Here is a 21,090-nt window from a genome sequence, read left to right on the forward strand (position 1 = left end):
TGGCAACATGAAATTAATTATGCACAATTTTGCGTGTGGTACTTGAACAATTGAAATATAACGTTTTTAGATAATGTTGGTTAGGGGAAAATTTTAAATATCATCTCGGTCTGGGGAATCGAACAATAAGACATTATAAATCATCAAGAACAGTCTCCGAGCCATCGATCTGCCTTGATCCTATCAACCATCCATCAACATCAACCCTTGTCCAACGTCCCGACGTCCTCCAACTTTTTGAACTCACTTGAACTTGTCTACAATGAATGACGTATGTGATAGTAATTGTTTCAACGTATTGTGATTAAATTAATTAATTATTGATTAATTGGTCACGTTGACTGGGGATTAACGTGACATAATTTTTATCTAGTTTGGTTTTTATTATGCAAATTATGAGTAGTATTTTATAATATGCACCTTCGTAGATTTTTATTTTAAAGAAATATCAGGAGGCTAGATGGCAGCATTGTAGTGTTGCACTAATATAAAAGCTGAAGAGTTTGTTTGAACGCGCTAATCTCCGAGACTACTGGCCTGATATTATTTTTATGTTAATATATTTTTGTGCTTTACGCGAGTTTGTTTTACGTAAAGCAAACTTGTACTAAGGGTAGTTCTTAATTTCAGCCGTTCAACTGGAAGTGTCACCTTACTCTACAGATAAGGTCCATCAAAGTCACACAGCTGAAGTTATCAATCAGATATTTGATTGATAGCACTTTTCTCCGTTTTACTACATAGTATAAATTAATAAATAATGTTGTCTGGGGTCGTGGGACGTCTGACGAAATAGATATCAATAGTTTCGTCATCCTATTTATTTATTAAATATGTAGTTGTAGTAAATATTAGTGACGATACATTGTATTGACATTCGTAGGTCATTTATTAATTATATCAAATGAGGAAGTTTGTCAATGATTTCTGGGACTCTGTGTGTTAAATAAAGGTGAATGGTAGATCTTGCTAAATTATAAAATAAAAATATAATTATAAAATTAAAATTATAAGTCAATCACGAAGCATAGGCTGTGAACTGCAAACCTCATATCATTTGCCAAGTCTGGGGATTATAGACAAATCCCAAGGAAACAAACTCGAACCATGTGATCAGTTGGTAATCGCACTTGTAACCTGTTGAACAACGAGAGAGACATCGCAGATAAAAATTTGCCGTTTTGAATGAAAATTTATTGACATAAGTACCTATAATTAAATAGACATACCTACCTAAAGTATCGTAAATAGTGCAAACTGCATACTTAGATAATAACAAACCCGTAATGCAACATTATAACCTATTGCGTCATTATTTATTTTAGATAATTATATTATGAGATGCCTTTAACCACCCTTATTGATCAAAGGCGTAAAGGTCTGGTTTATAGCTGTAGCAAAATAAATAAGTAATTATATCTAAGTACCTACTTCATAAATCCCACTGCCAATTCAGAAAAGAAAATCGTAGTTTAATTTAGTTTTAGAAACTTTATTTTCTGGCGGGAAAAATACAAAGGGTCGGTAAAGACAAATTTCCCTCTATAATGTTTTATAAAAGTAAATAAGTACTTTCAATTGTTTCTGTTTTCTTATTTAAAATTAAATTAAACTATTTAAACCGTAAACTAATGTTTTTATACATATTATTGTAAGTTAACTAATCAACACAAAGATTATGATAATATGTACTATCAAAAATTATGATAAAATGGTGACCTTAGTTTAGGTTCAAACAATCTCTAGTTTAGGTTCTCCAGTAGAACTAAAGGAATTAGTTATAACTGTTAGACCAAACTTTTGTTTTATAAGCAACATCACTACGTAATATAAAACAAAGTCGCTTTTTCTGTCCCTATTTCCCTTTGTAATCGTAAATCTTTAAAACTACGCAACGGATTTTGATGCGGTTTTTTTAATAGAGTGATTCAAGAGGAAGGTTAATATGTATGTATATTATTATAATACATGCATAATATAATATCACCATTGCACCCATTCGAACCTGGGGCGGGTCGCTAATATGTGATAAATTAGGCTGAATTTAAAAATTTAAATAAAAATAAATACTCACTCGTAACTGTCAACGGATCTGACGGAGCTGGCTGCGGAATCAGGCTCCCTTGCCTTTTTCGAATTCTTTTCAACGAACCTCATCACTGAGCTGTCAAACTTTTTTTTCTAGATATTTTATCTGTGTAACTTTTTTTTTAACGTTAAAAGATTAGGACACAGGCGTTCTGCCTTGTGTTCGCACCGCGATTGGGAGATAACAATTAATTTATCAAGTTTATTTTCACTGTTTGATGTGACTATACTCGATTGTACTTTAAACTGATTGTTATTCGTTGACTAGACACTGATAATGCGATAGTCATGTGTCTTTGACTCATGTTGGAGGCTGCGCTGTTTCGTGCAATTTATTTTGAGTTATTATTCTTTTACTGGTTAGTTACCTATAGTTATTTACCCATTTTAAGTCCTGCATTTTTTTCCACAGAGGCGCAGTAAATAGTAGGTAAACCCGAAAGTGAGCAGTAAACAGGTTCGATTCTCGTACCGCACGGAACCATTTTATGATTTGTGTGATCCAAAAATTGTTGTGCCAGGTTCGGGTATAATGTGTTTGCGACACAACACAGGAGAAAATACGGGGCAAACGAATTTATAAAAAAATACCTATAGGTAGCTATAGTTAGGGAAATAGGGACTAACTTGTCCCTGTGACGCATCAGACTTCCTTGTTTTAAAAACTTTGATCAATATTTATATATATTGAAGAAGCTTGATTTGGAGAGGGACAGGATTGGCAGTGGCTGAAATTGTGTCACTGGTTCGTCCACTAACAAAGCAAAAATACTTACTATGTAGGTACAATGCTAACTGCTGATTTCACGCCTACGCGTCACAGATGGTAATAACCTCACGTAGAAAGATAGATAATTTCAAATTAAATATAAGTAATTAATACATAATTAACTTGACACAATGTTTGCGACAATATCGTACGTTAGCGACAATCGCGCTGGATAAACTTTACGACCTCTGATAAGGTTGGGAGAAATTCATCGAAAACGACCCTGGAGCTAATCAGTGGGACTGTCAGGCTTTTGGCGGCTGCCATGCGACCTTACGTCAGTAACCATTATCTTCATAGGAAGATAATACTATAAGGAAGAGTATACAATTTGTACCTACCTAATTACCTGTCTATATAGAATAGAATACCTAGATGTGAACAGTAGAATGAACGGTTAGTGCAGTGGTTAGGTGACCAGCTTCTGTGTACCTATTTAAATGGTTGTCTCTGTAAGCTACTAAACGCCCTGAAGAAAAATTAAATCGACTGCTCGGTTGACGCGATGGCTCTGGTCTGAGTATCATGTGTACTTATGTGATATTGTATGCTTGTAAACGCAACCACGATATAGGAGAAAAATCTATAGTGGGGCAAAATAAGAAAAAAAAAGTAACCTGTCATACTGAATTTGCGCCTTATAATTATATCATTAAATAAAGAACAAAAAGGCGCTCATTGCGTTCGCGGAAAGTTAAGGCGCCGACAAGAATGAATATTTCATTCTTATCAAGATGGTCAAGAATGAATATTTCATATAGGTATTTGTATTTTTTTTAACTAGTAATCAATAATGTTGCTTTGTGGAATAAAAGGGAAGAGATAGAAACATACTCATATAGAGGTCCATAGTTCACCAGAATATAACACTGTTAAAGGATTCTAAATAATGTTATAAAATTCACAAAAATAAAGTTCAGAAAATAAAATAACCAATGATTTGTTAACAAACATATATTTACAACATTACTACTAAAAATAAATAGAAGACAAATGTAATTGCAGTCACAGATCTTTGCGGATGGAAGTTCACAATATTCATGTAAAATAACAACCAGGTATTTCTTACAATGTTCAACTTTTACTATAGACACATTTTATAATTAGATTTTTTATGGGATAAGAGGCAAACAAGCAGACAAATCATTATTAAGCTTTTCACTGCCAACAAAAAACTGTTAAAGGCTATTCCTCCACTAGTGTCGGTCAGCATTGTCCGACATGGCCTCTAATGTATAAATGTTGAATATTTTACTCATTGAAGGAAATGTGGAATCTTTGGCAATGAATAGTTATCTTTAAGTACAGTGACTGGCCACTTAAATAGACAAAAATGCATTCGACACATTTCTCAATTCTCATTCATACAATACAAACTAAAATATTAAGAGCTTGTTTCACAGGTCTTAACGAGTTCCTGATTAACTTATAAGCCAGATATCTGGTGGATAACAGCTATCTAGTAAGTGAAACTAGCCAAAAAGGTTTTAATTTAAATTTTTAAAGCAATCTTTTATATATTCTACATTAAAATTTTCTCACTATGCAGGTTTTATGTCAAATGACTTAATACTAATATGATTGTTTAGCTAAAGATTTTTTACATAATTCTATGTAAGCCATTCATTTTGTTAGTACATAATATGGGATCTTGTGAGTTATTTTTTAATATTTTTCCCAGACTTCTTAACCCTTTCCCAACTAAGACTAACTTCTAACTCATTTGTGTGACTTTTATTACTTCCCGCTGTATTGATCTTGAACCCTCCAAATAAATGAACAATCAAATAGAATTATGTAAAAAATATTGATTAGATACACATTCCACCCAGTCTCTTGATGATACAGCTTAGATATTGAAGCCCATCCTCCTCATGCAAGCTTTGTGTTCCTCAATCAGGGGCCCGCAGTTCTCCTCACCATTTTCAATGATGCTGGAAATAAAAAAGAAATTGGTAATACTTAGGAATTGTAAGAAGTTGTTGTCATATTGTCACGCCTTTCATTTCTGAAGAGGTAGGCAAAAGTGCACATTATGACTGACTTTCATTGACCAAGTGGTGGCCGGGCAACAAGTCTCGAGTTCGATTTCTAGGTGGTGCAAAGTATTACAGGCCTTTTGCCAGTGTTTCGAAAATTTCTTAGTAATAGCACGTAATCTGAATTTGTGCCCAGTATAAGGCACTAGGCTCACCCCCTATTAAATGGGACTTATAAAACAAACGGTAAGAAGTGGGTGTACATTGTACAGTACCTAGTAAAAAAAAATCTGGTAATTTAACTCACAGTTAATTTATAATATGTCACACATACAGTAACTTAAACATGTGACTGAACGACTGATGAACTAGTATATGAGACATGGTAGAAACATAATGTGTCTTGAATGGATCTGCTTTTCATCAAATCACAGGAAAATGTTCACTTGCTATAATCTGTTTAGTAGCTCAGTAGCCTTGAGGAAAAGCCAGTACCAGTCATGATTGAATTAATGTTATTTAAATAACGTATTCGTTAAAGTGACGTTAAGATTCTACTGCAAAGCCACATAGGCCCAGAAAAATGCTATTTTAAATAGACAAATTAGTCAAATTTCTCGAATAAAATATGTCACCTTATCATGCTTACACTAGTAACCTATTTCCGTGTACTATATTTCTAGAATTAACAGTATTGCGTAATAAAAATAGTGTTGTTCATAACCTTACCATGCGTCCCGAGCTCGCTTAGTTTCCGGGCAAGCGCAGCACGGCTTCAGTTTAGGTTTCTCAGCATTAGCTGGTGCAGGGGGCTCCACTACTTTCACATCAACAGCTTTAGCACTTGCATTGCCCATTTTATCACAAATTACTGATTATTTTATGATGCAATTATTTATCGGCACAGTTGCACGCTCGACCTTCGTTGACAGATGTCAAAATATACGATCGAAGGTCGTTGCTGTCAAAACGGTTTCTGACATTATGTGCGCGTTTACGAAGGCAGCTGTATTTTAAAACAAAATAAATTGAAAGACAGTTTCGCATGCAATGTTTTAATGAAAATCAAAGTTTACTTTCAAACTTTAATCAGACAAGCAAAACTTAAAATAATGGAGAAAAAATTCCTTAACTCTTCGGGAATTTTAAAAACAAAAACAAAACCGTATAAACAACCTGACACCGATCTTAAAAAACTAGCTCTTAAAATTTAATACATACTTATCAAATTAATTAATATTCCATAATCTAAAAACGAGTCGACTAACATCTCATAATCATACTTTAAAACAGATATATCGTAATCACAAGTTCATGATTAAAACATTAAACTATCGATCTTAAAAGTATTGTAGAGTAGACATAATGATACATAACTCCTTGGTAAAGTATCAGAATAGAATAAAAAAAAGTTGTCCGCAATGGTTATGTATCACCATGTTACTGTACTATGTAAAATTATAAACTAAAACAAAAGCATTCACATTAAATTAACATGTTAATATGGTTAAAATCAAAAATGCAGTAAAAAAACTCAAAAATTCATAATCACAAACACATAATGATTGAATTTATTAAAATGTTAACTGATTAAAATGCAGCTGGGTGACGCCATTGCTCATTGATACACAATACTTACTAAGATAGTCACCTTCATATCGCTGAATGGTTTAGAAATTAGTCGTATATAAAATCAAGTCAATTTTAGCTGTCCAAATTGTATTTTTGCCGATTGTGCGGAAAATGATTGAAACGATTCTTGTATCTAAACTGAAAAATGTCACTTCGATAAGCCATAAGCCAGATTCCCTGGCATACAACTGGTCTGCAGAAACAAAAAGTAATTAGAAGTGTGATTTCTCAATTTGGACCCTATCAGCGTCCTTGAAAATCATATTTCACAAAATATGGAATTAGAAGGCACGCACACAATTGCGAACATTTTCCAATGCACTCATTAATAAATCAAACATTAAAAGCCGAATCTGATAAATCAATTGTCTGAATATACTGGCAACTTAAAACTAAATAAATGAAGGGTTAAAAAATAAAACATGCTCTCCTTAAAACTACGATTTAAAAATTTCTATAAACTTATAACTATTTCTGCGGCGCTTGGCCCGTTTACTTCAACAATTGTCTGAGTAGAGATCAAATCGTCTATGCTTTTAGCCATATCATAAAAAAACTTTATAAATAATAACTTAAATGTTAAAATCTCAAAAAAATCAACGAGATATAGTAAATTCGTAACAAGCTCATTGCAATCAGTTGTAGAACAAAGGTAGTTCTAATATCATATAAAAACTTATGAGAATAATAAATGCATCCAGTCTTACTTAATAGAGTCTACCTTTAGGAATTGCATTGAGGTCCTCTTGATACCAGCCTCTACGAGGGATCGACCGAAATAATCTTATTTCTAAAATTTGTACTCATGAAATCAGTCTTAGAGTTAAACTCTTCAGTCTTGAAGCTACGCATACCTGGCACATTTCATTAAATAATAATTAAGTTTTGCTTATCTCATACTTATTACATTCACTGAGCAGACAGCAATAGCTTAAAAAAACTTTAAAAAACATAAAAATAACTGCTCTTCATTCGCTTAATTAATCCATTACTTTTTAATTAATATAGACATGCGATTTTATAGTTATGCCTTTTGAAATGTGGCCATTATACGTAGCTTGGATTAGAGTGGTGGTTTACCACTTGTCTTGAGCTAGGGTCGCGAACTGAGACGGTGATCCTACCATCTTGCGCTCACCGCCGGCAGAGCTTTGGTAGTTGCCTTTGTTGGCTTTGAGATCTGTGAAAAAAAAGCATCATTACAACACGTTGTTATTGTAGCTAACTCTGTAAATGCTTCTGATTGTACTTAGCGATTCATATAGCCTCATGTTCCCGCTAAAAATTGAAATAATCAAGTTACCTGCTATCAATAGCAGCATCTTCCTACGAGCTCCGAAGGCGGTGACACCGATCTCAACGAGGTCCGCCTCGTTCAGCGACGTAAACGTAGACATGTCTAACTCGTGCTTCTTGAACAAGTCTGGATAAGAACATGATCATATTTTGTAGTAAAGGTAAGCTTAAAAAAAGTACCTGGAAAAAGAAACCAGTCCACACTGGTTACAGAAAAATAGAGTTGGTGAAGTCGTGAACTCCATATGACGCCTGACAGGCAGAATGGAAGAAAGAAAGACATGTAGCGTGCAAACCCATCTATATACATAAAAATCATTGCTGTTCGTTGGTCTCGCTAAAACTAGAGATCGGCTGAACCGATTTGGGTAATTTTGGTTTTGAATTATTTTTGGAAATCCAGGGAAGGTTTAAAAGGTGAGAACAAAATGTTGGAGGCGGTACGTTTGCCGGGCCAGCTAGTATAATATAATTATGGGAAGTAGATCTCATAACTCACCAATATACTTGTGCAGGCCGACGTCCCGTAACAACGCGCTGAGTTGCTGGTAGCGGCAGGGTGCGGAGGGCGGAGTCTGCGCGGCCGCCTGCGGCGGGGACACCACCGTTGGCTCCACTATGTTTGGACGTACCAGCTCCGAACGGTTCCAGCCCTTCTCCGGCTATTGAAGTCAAAAATAAAGTTCACCCGGTACATCAGACACAGTACGAAAATGTCATTGTTTCGCAAGAATTTGGTGAAATCTTCTTTTACTGCTTTTGTACACACGATCGGGTTAATGCCTTTGCCTGTGAACTCGTACGTGTTAAGTATCCGATCCGTTGTTTGTCAAGAATTTGGTGAAAGGTTTTTTTACTGCTTTTGTAAACTATCTAAATGCATTTCTATGAGCCGAAGTTTTACCTATCTGTTGTTTGACATGTCTAGGAAGTTCAATTATAGTTGTGTCTAGTTAGAACGCATGTTAACATTGACTTTGATAAGGTATATCTGAATGCGGCGGAAAGTGCTATAACTATAGTTTAAATCTGTAATTAGTATATAACTTACAGTAACAACTTCGTTGTTATTGACATCGGTGAGGTTGATGGGACCCGGCGAGGTGTGGCTGAAGTAGTAGCCGGACCAGCGCTGGTTGGGTACGCGGTACCCACTGCCTACATTCTCACGCATCGCCTGTTGGTACAACAAACAAAAATAAATATGTACATATTATGTATATCACTTGTATACAGTCCAAAGGTCTCGAAAGGTGGACGAATACCACTCTGTTCACGGATGAACTGGCTTGCTCATGCTCATTGCGCTTGCAACAGTGCCGAAATATCGGAAACGCATAGACATAAATAAACAGGATATACGAGTATATGTCTTAAGTTCTTACGTTAGTAATAGTGACCATGGTAGTTTAAAAACTACTAGGATCGTAGACATCTAAGAACTCTGTCATTTTATTACATATCTAAAGCAGAAACAGAACGCAAAATTAGGTACGTTACGCCATTATAATTTTTATCACAACAACAGATATTGAATTCAGCTCACTTCAAAACCTTGATATTGACAGCTACCTGATAGGGCCTAAAATGCATAATGCATGTGTTTAAGGTAAATGCAGTTTCGACCTTAGCACCATTGGGCGTTGGTTGATGGTACGCATTCCTTATTGGCAAGGTAAAGGTTGCAGTCTTAAATTTTGGATATGCAGCTTTCCCTAACGTCGTGCCAATTGTGCCAACTTTCGAGACATCTTTACTCCTCAAAGAACGGTTTTTGTCGTCTAGCTAAACCAACCTAAAGCTACTCCCATATACCCATACTTCCCTTGTCTCTCTCGTAAATAACACGGCCATATTAATTACCGATCAATCCAAAAATTATGAATCGATTTATATTTTTGATCTTTATTTTATTCAATTTAAACTTTTAGCACAATTGTACATTATGCGGACTTAATAACATTGGCATTATCTTCCAGTTTAACCCTTAAGTCTGATATCTAGTTAGAATTCGAGGATTTAGGATGTGGGAGGGGGCTAGGCCAGGCAAAAGGTAGTGCATCTCACCTTACTAGCTTCAGCCTTCATCTTCCTGTACTCAGTGAGTGGGGACAGCTTGTTCAGTGCCTCCAGCGTCTTCTTTTCACAGCCCACGGCGCGCCGGTCAGATATTGGCAGATCTGATATGATGTTCGCTAATTCTGACAAATAGGGATGTTTTTAATATGATATAGGTACGGTTTTTGGACAATCTATTGGTTCATCATATCAGCCATAAGACGTCTACTGCTGAACATAGGCCTCCCCAATAAATTCATAAGCATATCAGCCATAAGACGTCTACTGCTGAACTGATAGGGCTCCCCTAATGACTTCAATCTATTGGTTGATAATCAAAAAATAATGTTACATGGCGTCGGTTAGGTTTGCTGCGAGTGATTGTACACTTAGGTTTGCTGTAACTTTTATATCTGTTTTAAGTGATTTTAAATCGATAAATAAATGACAGATACCCTGTTGTGAGCGTTCCGCGTCAGTGGATGGCGCGGGGCTGTGGCTGCTGTGTCCCTTGCTGATGGGGGACACCGACGGAGACACCACGTTACTGCCGTCACCGCCACCTACACCAGAAGAAATGTAAGGATACACACATAGTGACGTCTAAAAGAAGCTGAAAACCTAAAGAGAATATTATTACAATTTTAGTTATCTATTATATAAAAATAAGTCGGGTTTTTTTCCTGACGCTATAACTCCAGAACGTACGAACCGATTTTGCATTCGAAACGGAGTTCGCCGGGTTTGTTGATTATTTATGTAACTTCATAAAAGTTGAGAGATAACTTCATACGCTACTTTTAACGGCTCATTGCTCTGTTGCTAAGAGAAATATACATAGTTTAGTGGTTATTAGAATTAAGTGGGACGTGATCGGTGATAAAGTAAGATTGCAAGGCTTACCAGAAATATTCTGAGTATCGAGCGACACTGAGCTGCCTGTAAAGTTGCTCTGGTATCCGCTGCTCGCCTGCGAGCTCGAGTTCAGGATCTGGCTCAATGTCGTCTGTACATAAACACATACGTTTTAAAGAGTATACAAGTAAATTGGGACTTGAGCTGTATTTTTGTATAGTTTTCGAATGAAAGCCTAATTCACCCCCTAGAATTGTTTCTGAACTCTATTGAATCTCCATCTTTATCTCTTTAGAACTCTTTCTTTTTTCTTTTTGATTTTGACCATATTTTATCAGTAACAAATTACTGATGAAGTTTAAGGTTGTATTTTTCTACTTACAGGTCTGTTATCAGCGGGCATCTGCTGGTAAGGCGTCTGCATCATCATCTGTTGAGGAAGGCCTACGATGTCGGCTCCGTTCGTCATTGCTGCAGATACAATCAAATATAAGATAACATAGCTTATTTGTATATGATGAAAGAACACAAAGAAAATGAAATATGTAATAAATACTAAGGGTTTTTTGACGATTATTGTAATGTATTTTAGGTAATACTCACGGTTCCACGAACCACCCTGGTTCTTGTACATGACAGCATTCGGATTGGGCATCAAATTGGGGTAGTGGAACTGTCCGCTCCTGGGCTGAGGAGAAGGCACCATCCAGGAGTTGGGGTATACTGGGGGAGTCAACGCTACCGGTGACAAGGGGCTAGGATACCCACCAGGCGTGGGCGGGTTGTGGCCAAACATTGGCGACAAGCTGGCAAAGTTTGCCAACTCCGAGAGCGGTAGGTTAAACGGCGAACAAGGAGAGTTGGTCATGTTGGCCCCATGTGTTGGCGAGAACGGGTTGAACACGCCAAAGTTGGGCAAGTTGTTCGCGGATATGGAGGGAATGTTGTAGGATTCTGGTATTTCCGCGGTGATGACCGGCTCTTTGTCGCCGAGGAGCTCGCGGCGGGCTTCGTAGATGTCACCTGGATAACGTACAAGAGTTAAGTAGTGATATATACTTAATTATTTGAAAATAACGGCTTTATCACGTGAACGCAGCGACGACAGACATCATGCTGCGGATGCTGCTATTAAATAAGAGTCTCATTGTGAAACTTGAAACTAGTAGAGCCACAGCATATAGCCAACGAATTCCTTCCCTATATTGCGGAACAGCTTTTCCTAATTGACTCACATAGATTACTTAAGCCGTTATTTTCAATAACTGAACACTGTTCAAAAGAAATAAGTCAAAGATCAGGTTAATAGGTCCAACTCTAGCTACAATATAGGAGTAAGATCTCACCAGCACAGCGCTCGATGCCCTTAACAACGACGGATGTGATCCCCTGCTTGGGCTTGCGTCGTATGTTGATGTACACGTTGTACTTGTGCATCAGTTTGTTGGCCAGCTCGCTCTCAATGCGACACGCCTCGTCCGACACGTCGAATATCACCACCAGTGGGAGACTGCCCTGTTTACATAAACAGGAACTTTGTTTTTTTTTTTTAGATTTTCATGTGAAAGACTCATGCTTCGGTACGAATGGGCTGGCTCAGCGCTTGAAACAAAGTCGCGTTGTGTTTTTTAATCTATTTAATTTTTATTAATTTTTCCTCCCTACCCCCAAACAAATAAATGATCTTTAATTTCAACCTTACTCATTACCTAGCATACCTATCTATAGTAGAAATACGTGATCGCAAAAACGACCACTATTTACGAAAATTGCGCGGACGTAGGACAATGCCATAGCCATGATCTACAATGAAGCAAAAGATCCTAAGTACCTATGAAGCTTGCACTTACTTCTACTCTTCAAAGTTCATAGGTACTTAGGATTAAATAAAAATTATCATTACGTACATTCGGAAAAAAAGGAAAACCACATTAATCACCAACTCACCACCAACTGCTGCCTCGCAGCGTAAACATCCTTGATATTCCCTGTAATAGTGACGCAGCTCTTCTTAATCACCGGTATGTTGGGGTCGTCAGCGTCGGGGAACATGATCTGGGTGTTAGTTCCTTTCATGATCACCTTCAGCTGTTCCGCTCCCCTGCCCACAACCACTCCGTGGTGCATCGGAGATATCTCCAACGACATCTGCACTTGGGTTTGACTCTGAAAGAGGGTATATGAAAGATTTGTGGGTACCTACAATGTAAAGTTGTGAAGAGGACATTATATTGTAAATTATAGTCCAACCAGGGTACATCAATCGTGGGCACGTCTATCAATGCTCTTCTTTTTCTAAAGTTATGACGAAAAAGGTATTCTGTGTAGTTAAGTAGGTAGAGTTTGTCGATTGTGGTGTTTAAGACACTAGTTTAGAATTGCTTTCAACAACATAGGTCGCTCAGTTGTTCAGCGTAATTATTATTGTTTGATTGTAATAAATAGCGAAGTTGAAAAATGCGAAATAGTGGGTACAATGTAAAGTTGTGAAGAGGACAAAATTATAGTCCAATAGGTACTTCAATCGCAGCATCATACTTTAATACTCCTCTCTTTATAAAGTTTTACGCGTTGCTGAAAACTTCATACAGACAAATGCTGATAACTGAAGGTTACGTCATCTGAATGCGTGACTTAAATCATGAAACAGAAGAGGAACGTAACAAAATTGACACGTAACAATTTCTGAATCAACAATGACAATGCCCAATATTTCCCAAACATCCTTATACGTATAATATAGTTTACTCACCGCCAACGGTCCGCACATGTAGTTCATGAGCAGATTGGTCGCCTCCATGGTGGCTTGCACCTCCCACTGCACCCCTTTCACCACCAGCAGATTAGCGTGCAGCTTCGGGCGGTTGCGCAGCATTACCTAAACGAGGAACAACCTTGTTAACATTTTTTTACGTGATAGGCAGTCAAACGTGCAGACGTCACCTAATGGTAAGCAATCGTCACTGACTTTGGACAACCGCAACATCAGTGAAGATACAAGTGAGTTACCGACACTTTGCGGGATTAGATTAGGGATTTGAGGATAGGAGAGATTGTAGAGGGTAGGAAATGGGCCTCCGTAAAGGACGGTGAAAATGATTTGTTTGTTTATTTGAACGCGCTAATCTCAGGAACAACTGGTCTGAATTGAATAATTCTTTTTGTGTTGGATAGATATTAGTTATCTCTCACCTGTACATTATACTGGTCCTGTATGTTCTGCACGTAGGGCGAGGTGATGTCGGGCAGCGGCTGTGAGCTTGGCACTATCGGTAGCTCGAAGCAGAATACCAGTGGAGTCAGGGCCTGGCAGGAATATGATAAAGGTAGATTAAAACACCTAAAAATCACGGAATTCACACTTTCTGGTAATGGCATTTTTCCAAACGAGAGTTAAGACAAATTAGATAATGTCTGTTTTATACTTGCAATTGGCAAGAGTCACACAGTAGCTAATGGCCAGTGGCCGTAGTTCATTTTACGAATAATGACATTGAAATTCATCTACTCTACTACTCTTCTACTAACGAGTACGGATTATATAAGTAAAACAAGAATCAGTAAGGTACTCATACTCGCCATCTCGCTACTAATCACTTTTTCAACTTTACATACGTATTGTCTGGCATTTGTGCCAAATATTGTCCATAAACGACCATAACGTGATAAAATGTAGTTATGAGTTGAGAAAATCCATGGCAATGTGGTCTAGACGGAATATATCACTATTTCTACAGGCGCTGCGCATTAATTATGGAGTAAGTTGTCTAGGTCGTATAGCGGAGACTAGATTACGTTACATAATTACAAGTAAATGATTCATTTTGTTGAGTTTAAGTACCAAATAAGTCTAATAGCCTGCATAAATAAATGAAAACAAAGATATTACATCATTATCACCTACATACTATTAACTATACGATCATCCGATTTACTCATACAGTAGCTCAAATAGATCTAATATTTATATTTCATCCAATATTTACTGCTTTTGCTGGTTCGTCATCCTGTTCTTGGGATTTAATGCATCGGACCATACACATAAATCACGTAAAGTGACCAAAATTAAGATATTATTTATATAGATGATATAATAAAGAAAGATATTATTGATACTCACTCGAACTCGTGCTCGTGCCCTCTCGACGCGTTCCATGTCCCCAGCAATGGAGACCTGGTTACTCTTCTCCACTGTGCTGGTGCGGTTCGAGTCCGGGAAGTGAATGTGGCAGCCCGTCTCCTCCATCACGCGTTTGATTGTAAGTCCACCCTGTGGGGAAAAGGTGTTAAAAGATATCATGACGAAAGGTGGAGACAATTTTAGCAGTCTGGGACATAGTTGCGCTGAAGTCTGTCTGGACCCTACCCTTCGTTTAATACAGCGGCTAACTGCCATACTCATAGACATTTAATGATTACTTAAACTGTCACTTAGTGACGATTTTGTTCCGAAAACACCTGCTAAGGAATGGGTTAAGTAAGCATTAAGTGACTCTGAGTGTGGCAGTTACTGTTACAATTTAGATGTCTAAACATCTAGACATGTTTTGGCTTTAACTGAATTTGAGATTGAAAACGGTTTTCCTTTTCAACGATTTTTTGATTGCAGATAAATATAGATGCGATCAAAGAAAACCACGAAATATAAAACAATTAGGAAGTTAATGTGCTCGAGCTTCTCTCTTCTCGTATATTCTACTAGTTAAAGTTAGGAACATATTCCATTTGTCATTAATTACAGTCCATGCGACTTACAACTCGTTTATTACCCTAACAATAAAGGGAAAAGTAATGAAAAAGCCAATAAAACCTGGTATATTCCATTTCAATGTAGGTGCAATGTCATTGCTATTTTTGTACCTAATACCTCTTGTTTATGACTTATGAAATACATACTTGAATGCAGATAATTAGCGGACGTGTTTTAAAGATAAAAGATACATAATTACTGCTCGGATCCACCCGTATTTACCATAACAAATCAAGGCAGAATGACGTATGTATGGCAGTAATTTGTTGGGTATTTTGTTTTATTATTACTTGTTTATGTTTTTGAATGCACCTCTACAATGCCACTGACAAGCATGATAATTTACAGAATATACTTTAGTAATTATCCGCTGAAGAAATTTAAAAGAAATTCATTTTAATATTTGTCACTTTGTTTTAGTAGTGGTATTTAACTTCGTCTTGTCTTCATATTAGGTCATGTTTGCCGGAGTATTAGAAGATTTATTATGACATATGAAAGAATAAACAGGAAACACGAAGGAAAACATAACGTGAGAATGAGAACCGTCCAAATTGCTTGAAATATCGAGTAAAGAAGTATCGACTAGCGTGGTAGTCGGTAGAAGTATAAAAACATTGTGAAAAGTTAGTAAACACTAAAATGTTCTCGGTTACGTAATTTATGTGATTGTTCAACTAATATGAATTGGTATCTCACGTATTCAAATATTAGGTTAGGTAGGTAAGCTTACTTTTATTTTTTTGAAGCGGGAAAATCAGCCGACTTCACCTGCCACGAGCGAGAGGGAGTGTTAGACTCATACTGCCTAAAAACCACCCCGTTCCTACTCCTGCTTATCGAACCCCGGTAATCAGGTCTTCCACGGCTTCGTATCAGGCATTAACCCAGGTAAACTTACTTGACGATCCATCAAGAACATGAAATCCATCGGGCGGCCGACCTTAGATCCATTTCTCATGCTTATCTAACCCAAATGCCTATCGAGATGAAGCTGTTTAGATGTGATGTGAACATATGTATAAGTAGGTACCTACCGAATACCATATGATTTACCCTGGTCGAGAATATCAGTCAGTCAGTCAGCCAGTCACCTACAATGTTTGCAACTAAGTAAATAATAAAATGAATATCTTATAAGCTTGCAACGTTTCTATTTGTCAATGTACCAAGAAATTCCCTATAAAGCTCGCTCTAAATTGACGCTTAATCATTACAGTCGTGAAATAAATAGGTTCCAGACTCGCCTAGACAGTCTGCAACCAGTTTCTCTGTCAGTGACATATTTGAGCACTCAGGGAGCGTTTAGTTGGCGTGTTGATACTAAATAGTTATTTATTCTAGTACTTTGTGCGTTTAGTGTTGGTCGATGTAATTTAGTCACCGGCGCGTCGCCATTGATTAGCCTAATGGACTTATTGAATCACGATTTTATCGGTGGGTGGTTTGCAGGTTTAAGTTAAGTCTATTATTTGTGATTTAAATAGATTTCTGTTTTATTTTTTTAAAGGAGATGGTATTTAAAGTGTAATATCGGAGTTATTGCAATTTTTATGAAGGTTTGTTGTCATCTGCCATGTTATTATATAGTTACGTACTCTTAACTATACCTAATACATGACCTTATGTTCATACTTACTTATACTTACTTATTACAGTATCTATTACTCTACACTACACTATCATATATTAGCATACCAGTAAGCAGGTAAGCAAATCACAATTAAATATAGGTAGGTAGCTTACCAAGTAACGAAAATACGATTCTCAACTGCGTAGCAAGCAACTTAATATTTATAGGTACATATAATCCAAATTACTATGATTGATTTTAATGGGTAATACATATAGGTTTAAAAAAGTGAACAGAACGTGAATAGAAAAACGTGATGAGATCGTCTTGTCATGCGCCTTGATTACAATAATAGTCATTACGCAGTTCAATTGATTTGATCTCATAAATAAAATGAACGTCTTATGAAAACATTGAGGAAAAATACATATCATATTTCTATCTTAGAGACTAACTTCTGCCAGTGGCTTCGCTCACGTTACCCGCGATTTTAACCAGATCGGTGCAGCATTGCTTCACATTCGCATACGTTCGGTAATTTTAGATTTTAGGGTAACAAATATACATCATTATTATTATCTCTGTCCCTATAACTCTATCTCTATATCTCTATATATAAAAATCAATTACTTTTAGTTAGTCTCACCAAAACTCGAGAACGGCTAGACTGATTTGGAAAATTTTGTTCTTGAATTATTTATGGAAGACTAGAGATGGTTTAAAAGGTGAAAAATACTGATTGAATACAGTACCGAAGTTTGCCGAGCTATCTAGTAGTTGATAGATGGTCCCATTTTTAATAATAAGTAAGTAGGAACTTTCAAAGTTAAATTATTAAATTAAGTACAATAAAGGTTCACCTCTGTCTATCCTCATGGGGAAATAGATACCTAATATGTATGACGCTTATGTAAATATGTATGAGCAGTCAGTAGATATTATTTATTTATAAATATGTAGGTACCTACTGATACTCAGGTAGGTATCTACTTAGTACCTACCTACTTATACGAATTAACTCAATCAAGTTTAGAAGATGCAAAAAATTTAATTGAGGACGAATAAATAAACGCTACGGATGCGTCATTTTAAATTAAATCACATCAACATACGTATCTACATTAATTAGACTTTATGAACAATAATTTTACTAACTAAAAATTACGGTTATCTCACGTAAATCAATAGAGACAAGCTCTACTAGTTTCGAGTCACAGAGGGACTCTTCATCATGAGCAGCGTGCGCAGACGCGACGACGTCGCGCAGCCCGTATCAGTAGGGTGCTCCAGTAGTTGTTCTCCAGTGATTTAATATTGCCACAACATAAGCTCACCCGCTATTACTAATAGTGGGTAACCTAGTACCTATTATGTGCAGCTCTGCCCATCCGGGCGTGGCATTTATGTTATGTCTAAAAACAGCAATTTAGTTAAAGAACTCACCTTTCCGATGATGTGCGAATGGTCTGTGTAGCTGACATCGATCTTCATTGTAACTCGGTTATTCTGTAAAATAATTAACTATTAGATTTGTTTTAATAAAAAGAACATTCCTCCAAACTTCCCAATAAATGACGACAGAAATGCTAAATGGTTGTCGTAGTTAAGTAACGGACTAGGAACTAAGTCAAAGTGAGAAGTAATTCATCTTCGCCATCATCATCAAGAGTCCTTATTATCCATCTCCCAACCATTTTAGTCCCATCTTGGACATATGCCTCCACGGCACGCCACGTAGTTCGAAAGTCAGCTCTACGCATCCAACTACTGCCAGTCACCTTGTGGACATCGTCACTCCACAAGTAGCTGTAGGACGCCCTACAAAGCCCTACGTTTGCCTACACACGCTCCCCATTCTAGAACACTGGTATACTCCAGGAATTAATAGTTCTCCAAGACGTTACTAAATAATACACACGATACACGCATTATACTATATTAAACTAAAAAAAAGATAAAATTCCCGAATAATAGTATAAGCACTTTACATACTAATACTGCTTAGCAATTAATCCTAATAATTATTTATAACAAAAATCTTACTGAAAGATAATAAAGTTTTACGTACTTACCCTAGTGTCTAATAACTGAATTATTTTCTCTCGAGCCAGCTTCACATCATTAGGCCGGCCAGCGACTCTCACATGTGGATCTAAACAAAATATAACACTTAAAAAAATCAATATAAACCTCACCAAACATTTCAATGTAAACTTGTTCTCACCTACCAATTTCAAAAAGATCGATAAATTTATTATCACGTAATTTTCTAATAACATTATACACTAAATCGTCACTACATTCGTCAAAACTCATTGTTACTTCATTAAATAAAATATAAACAATTAATTGATTGCTAAATAAGTAATTTCATGTAACGGACGCGCGCGCAACTGCATTTTAAAATAATTTTTGAAAGAGCGCCGGACTGGCGCCGGTTTGCTAGTCTATTTGGCGCCAGCCCGCCAAAATTACAAGAAATGGTACAGGTGTGTTCCGTTTGACTTTAAATTTAAAAAATATGCGTTCAGTTTTTCGGAAATTCTTCGATACTTTTGCTTGAAAAAGAAATGTTGTAATACCTTTTTTTGAACGCGCACCGATTTTAAGACGAGCGGGCCAATTTATTAAAGTATTCGTGTCAGTCATAACCTGAAAAAGAAAAAAAATATTTAAAATTTTAGGGAGTTACTCGTAAGTTTTGTAAAAGTAAAAATATGCTTAACAAAGATATTTGTCTTACCCGGTGGAAAAATGCTTGTGCTGTTTGTGATTCATCCAAATTATCTGTAAAAATGGAATGGGTTATGAAAAATGTTTTCTATTTTTCTTGTTTTTTCCAATTTACCTTCTAACTTACCAGCAAGCATTGCTTCCAAACGACGTCGGTCAACACGGAATCTCTCCTGGTACACATCTTCAGCACTGTTTAGCCCAAGAATCACGGCTAATTTCTGTAGGTCTTCTGCTGACGTCACAGAATTACTCGTTCCACTTTCGGAAGCCTATAACGGTTATTTGCGAAGGGGTTGAAAGACAAAAATAGTAAATTATAATTATTCAGTCAGTCAGTGAGTAAACTAAGGGGGACTTTATTTGATGTGTCCCAATAATATTGCTTTGATAAATACGTAGTGTTTAAGGGCATGGCAAAAATTAGGATCTTCAAGATGGCGGAGATGTTATTACAATATAATATTATGGAAATATGAAATTAATACCAATTTTATAAAATTAAAAAATAACTTACTTCACTCAACGTATCTTTGTCTGAATGTTTGAATTCCGATAAATGCGTTTTCACCGTTAAAAAGTTGGTTGTAGCCATAGTTATTTGTGCAACAGATATTTATTTAAAAAAGTATATTTGCAGTCAATTAGAATATAAATATATATAAATTAATGAATTAATAAAATGAATTGTCTAATTAACATAATTATTGCAAACTTATAAAATATTAACGGCGCGGCAGTGTGGTACCGGATCACGTACTGCTTGAAGAGAACCTAGGGGAAACCGGGTAAATTCATCAAAAATGTGGGTGGAACAATACCAAGGTGTCAGAATTACCCTCAATATTTGCATGTATTGTCTATTACTTTTTCTATTATAAATTAAATAGACTATGATATAAATAGACTTAAAGGTACTAAGATTTTACAAAAAATATATAAAAAGAGTTCATGATAATTGTAATTAAGTTTATACGCGCAGTAAACATACATCGTTTGCGACACGGAGGCCCGTCTTGAAACAACCAATAAGAATTCCTCCCGCCGCCGCACACTGGCGTCAAGACGGCGCCAACTCGATAATTTCTCCGCTAATTTTATTTTTGCACATAGTAAAAAAACCCAGTCAGGTATTGCAATTCGCAATTTTCTTTTACTTATTTGCAGGCTGTCTTTTTACCACAAGCTATTTTATTTACAATTATTCAGTTTACAATTTCAAATAATGAGGTTTCATAGTAGAGATAACAAGACAACATTTGAATAAATATTATTTATTATGAGTACATACTCATAGTTATAATTGAAAGATTCCAAGTTATGCAATTAATAACTCATATTACTACATTTAATGGTT

The 21,090-nt window shown here is 36.3% G+C and overlaps 2 protein-coding genes across 2 annotated transcripts in view; both read right to left on the minus strand.

Annotated features, from left to right (window-relative positions):
• LOC118271608 (sodium-coupled neutral amino acid transporter 9 homolog) overlaps positions 1-2,278 on the minus strand; it is a 15,750-nt gene extending 13,472 nt beyond the window's left edge. The window contains exon 1 of the mRNA XM_035587701.2: positions 2,075-2,278. Within this exon, the coding sequence (XP_035443594.2) occupies positions 2,075-2,157 (83 nt within the window). The 5' untranslated portion in view covers positions 2,158-2,278. The remainder of the gene's footprint in view (positions 1-2,074) is intronic.
• A 3,365-nt stretch (positions 2,279-5,643) lies between these two features.
• LOC118271603 (protein bicaudal C homolog 1) lies at positions 5,644-20,510 on the minus strand. The gene is made up of 20 exons (XM_035587696.2): positions 20,251-20,510; positions 19,861-20,005; positions 19,744-19,787; positions 19,583-19,652; positions 19,073-19,152; positions 18,444-18,506; positions 14,798-14,947; positions 13,870-13,983; positions 13,430-13,555; positions 12,625-12,843; positions 12,024-12,192; positions 11,281-11,700; positions 11,060-11,148; positions 10,726-10,828; positions 10,278-10,385; positions 9,832-9,965; positions 8,816-8,941; positions 8,264-8,426; positions 7,772-7,891; positions 5,644-7,648 (listed from the first exon to the last, which is right to left on the minus strand). Exons 1-20 carry the CDS (start codon positions 20,326-20,328, stop codon positions 7,545-7,547), a joined length of 2,625 nt encoding a protein of 874 aa, XP_035443589.2. The 5' UTR covers positions 20,329-20,510; the 3' UTR covers positions 5,644-7,544.
• Between the last annotated feature and the right edge of the window lie 580 nt (positions 20,511-21,090).

This window comes from Spodoptera frugiperda, chromosome 5, assembly GCF_023101765.2.
Source record: "Spodoptera frugiperda isolate SF20-4 chromosome 5, AGI-APGP_CSIRO_Sfru_2.0, whole genome shotgun sequence".
In the NCBI taxonomy this organism is placed as follows: Eukaryota; Metazoa; Arthropoda; class Insecta; order Lepidoptera; family Noctuidae; genus Spodoptera; species Spodoptera frugiperda.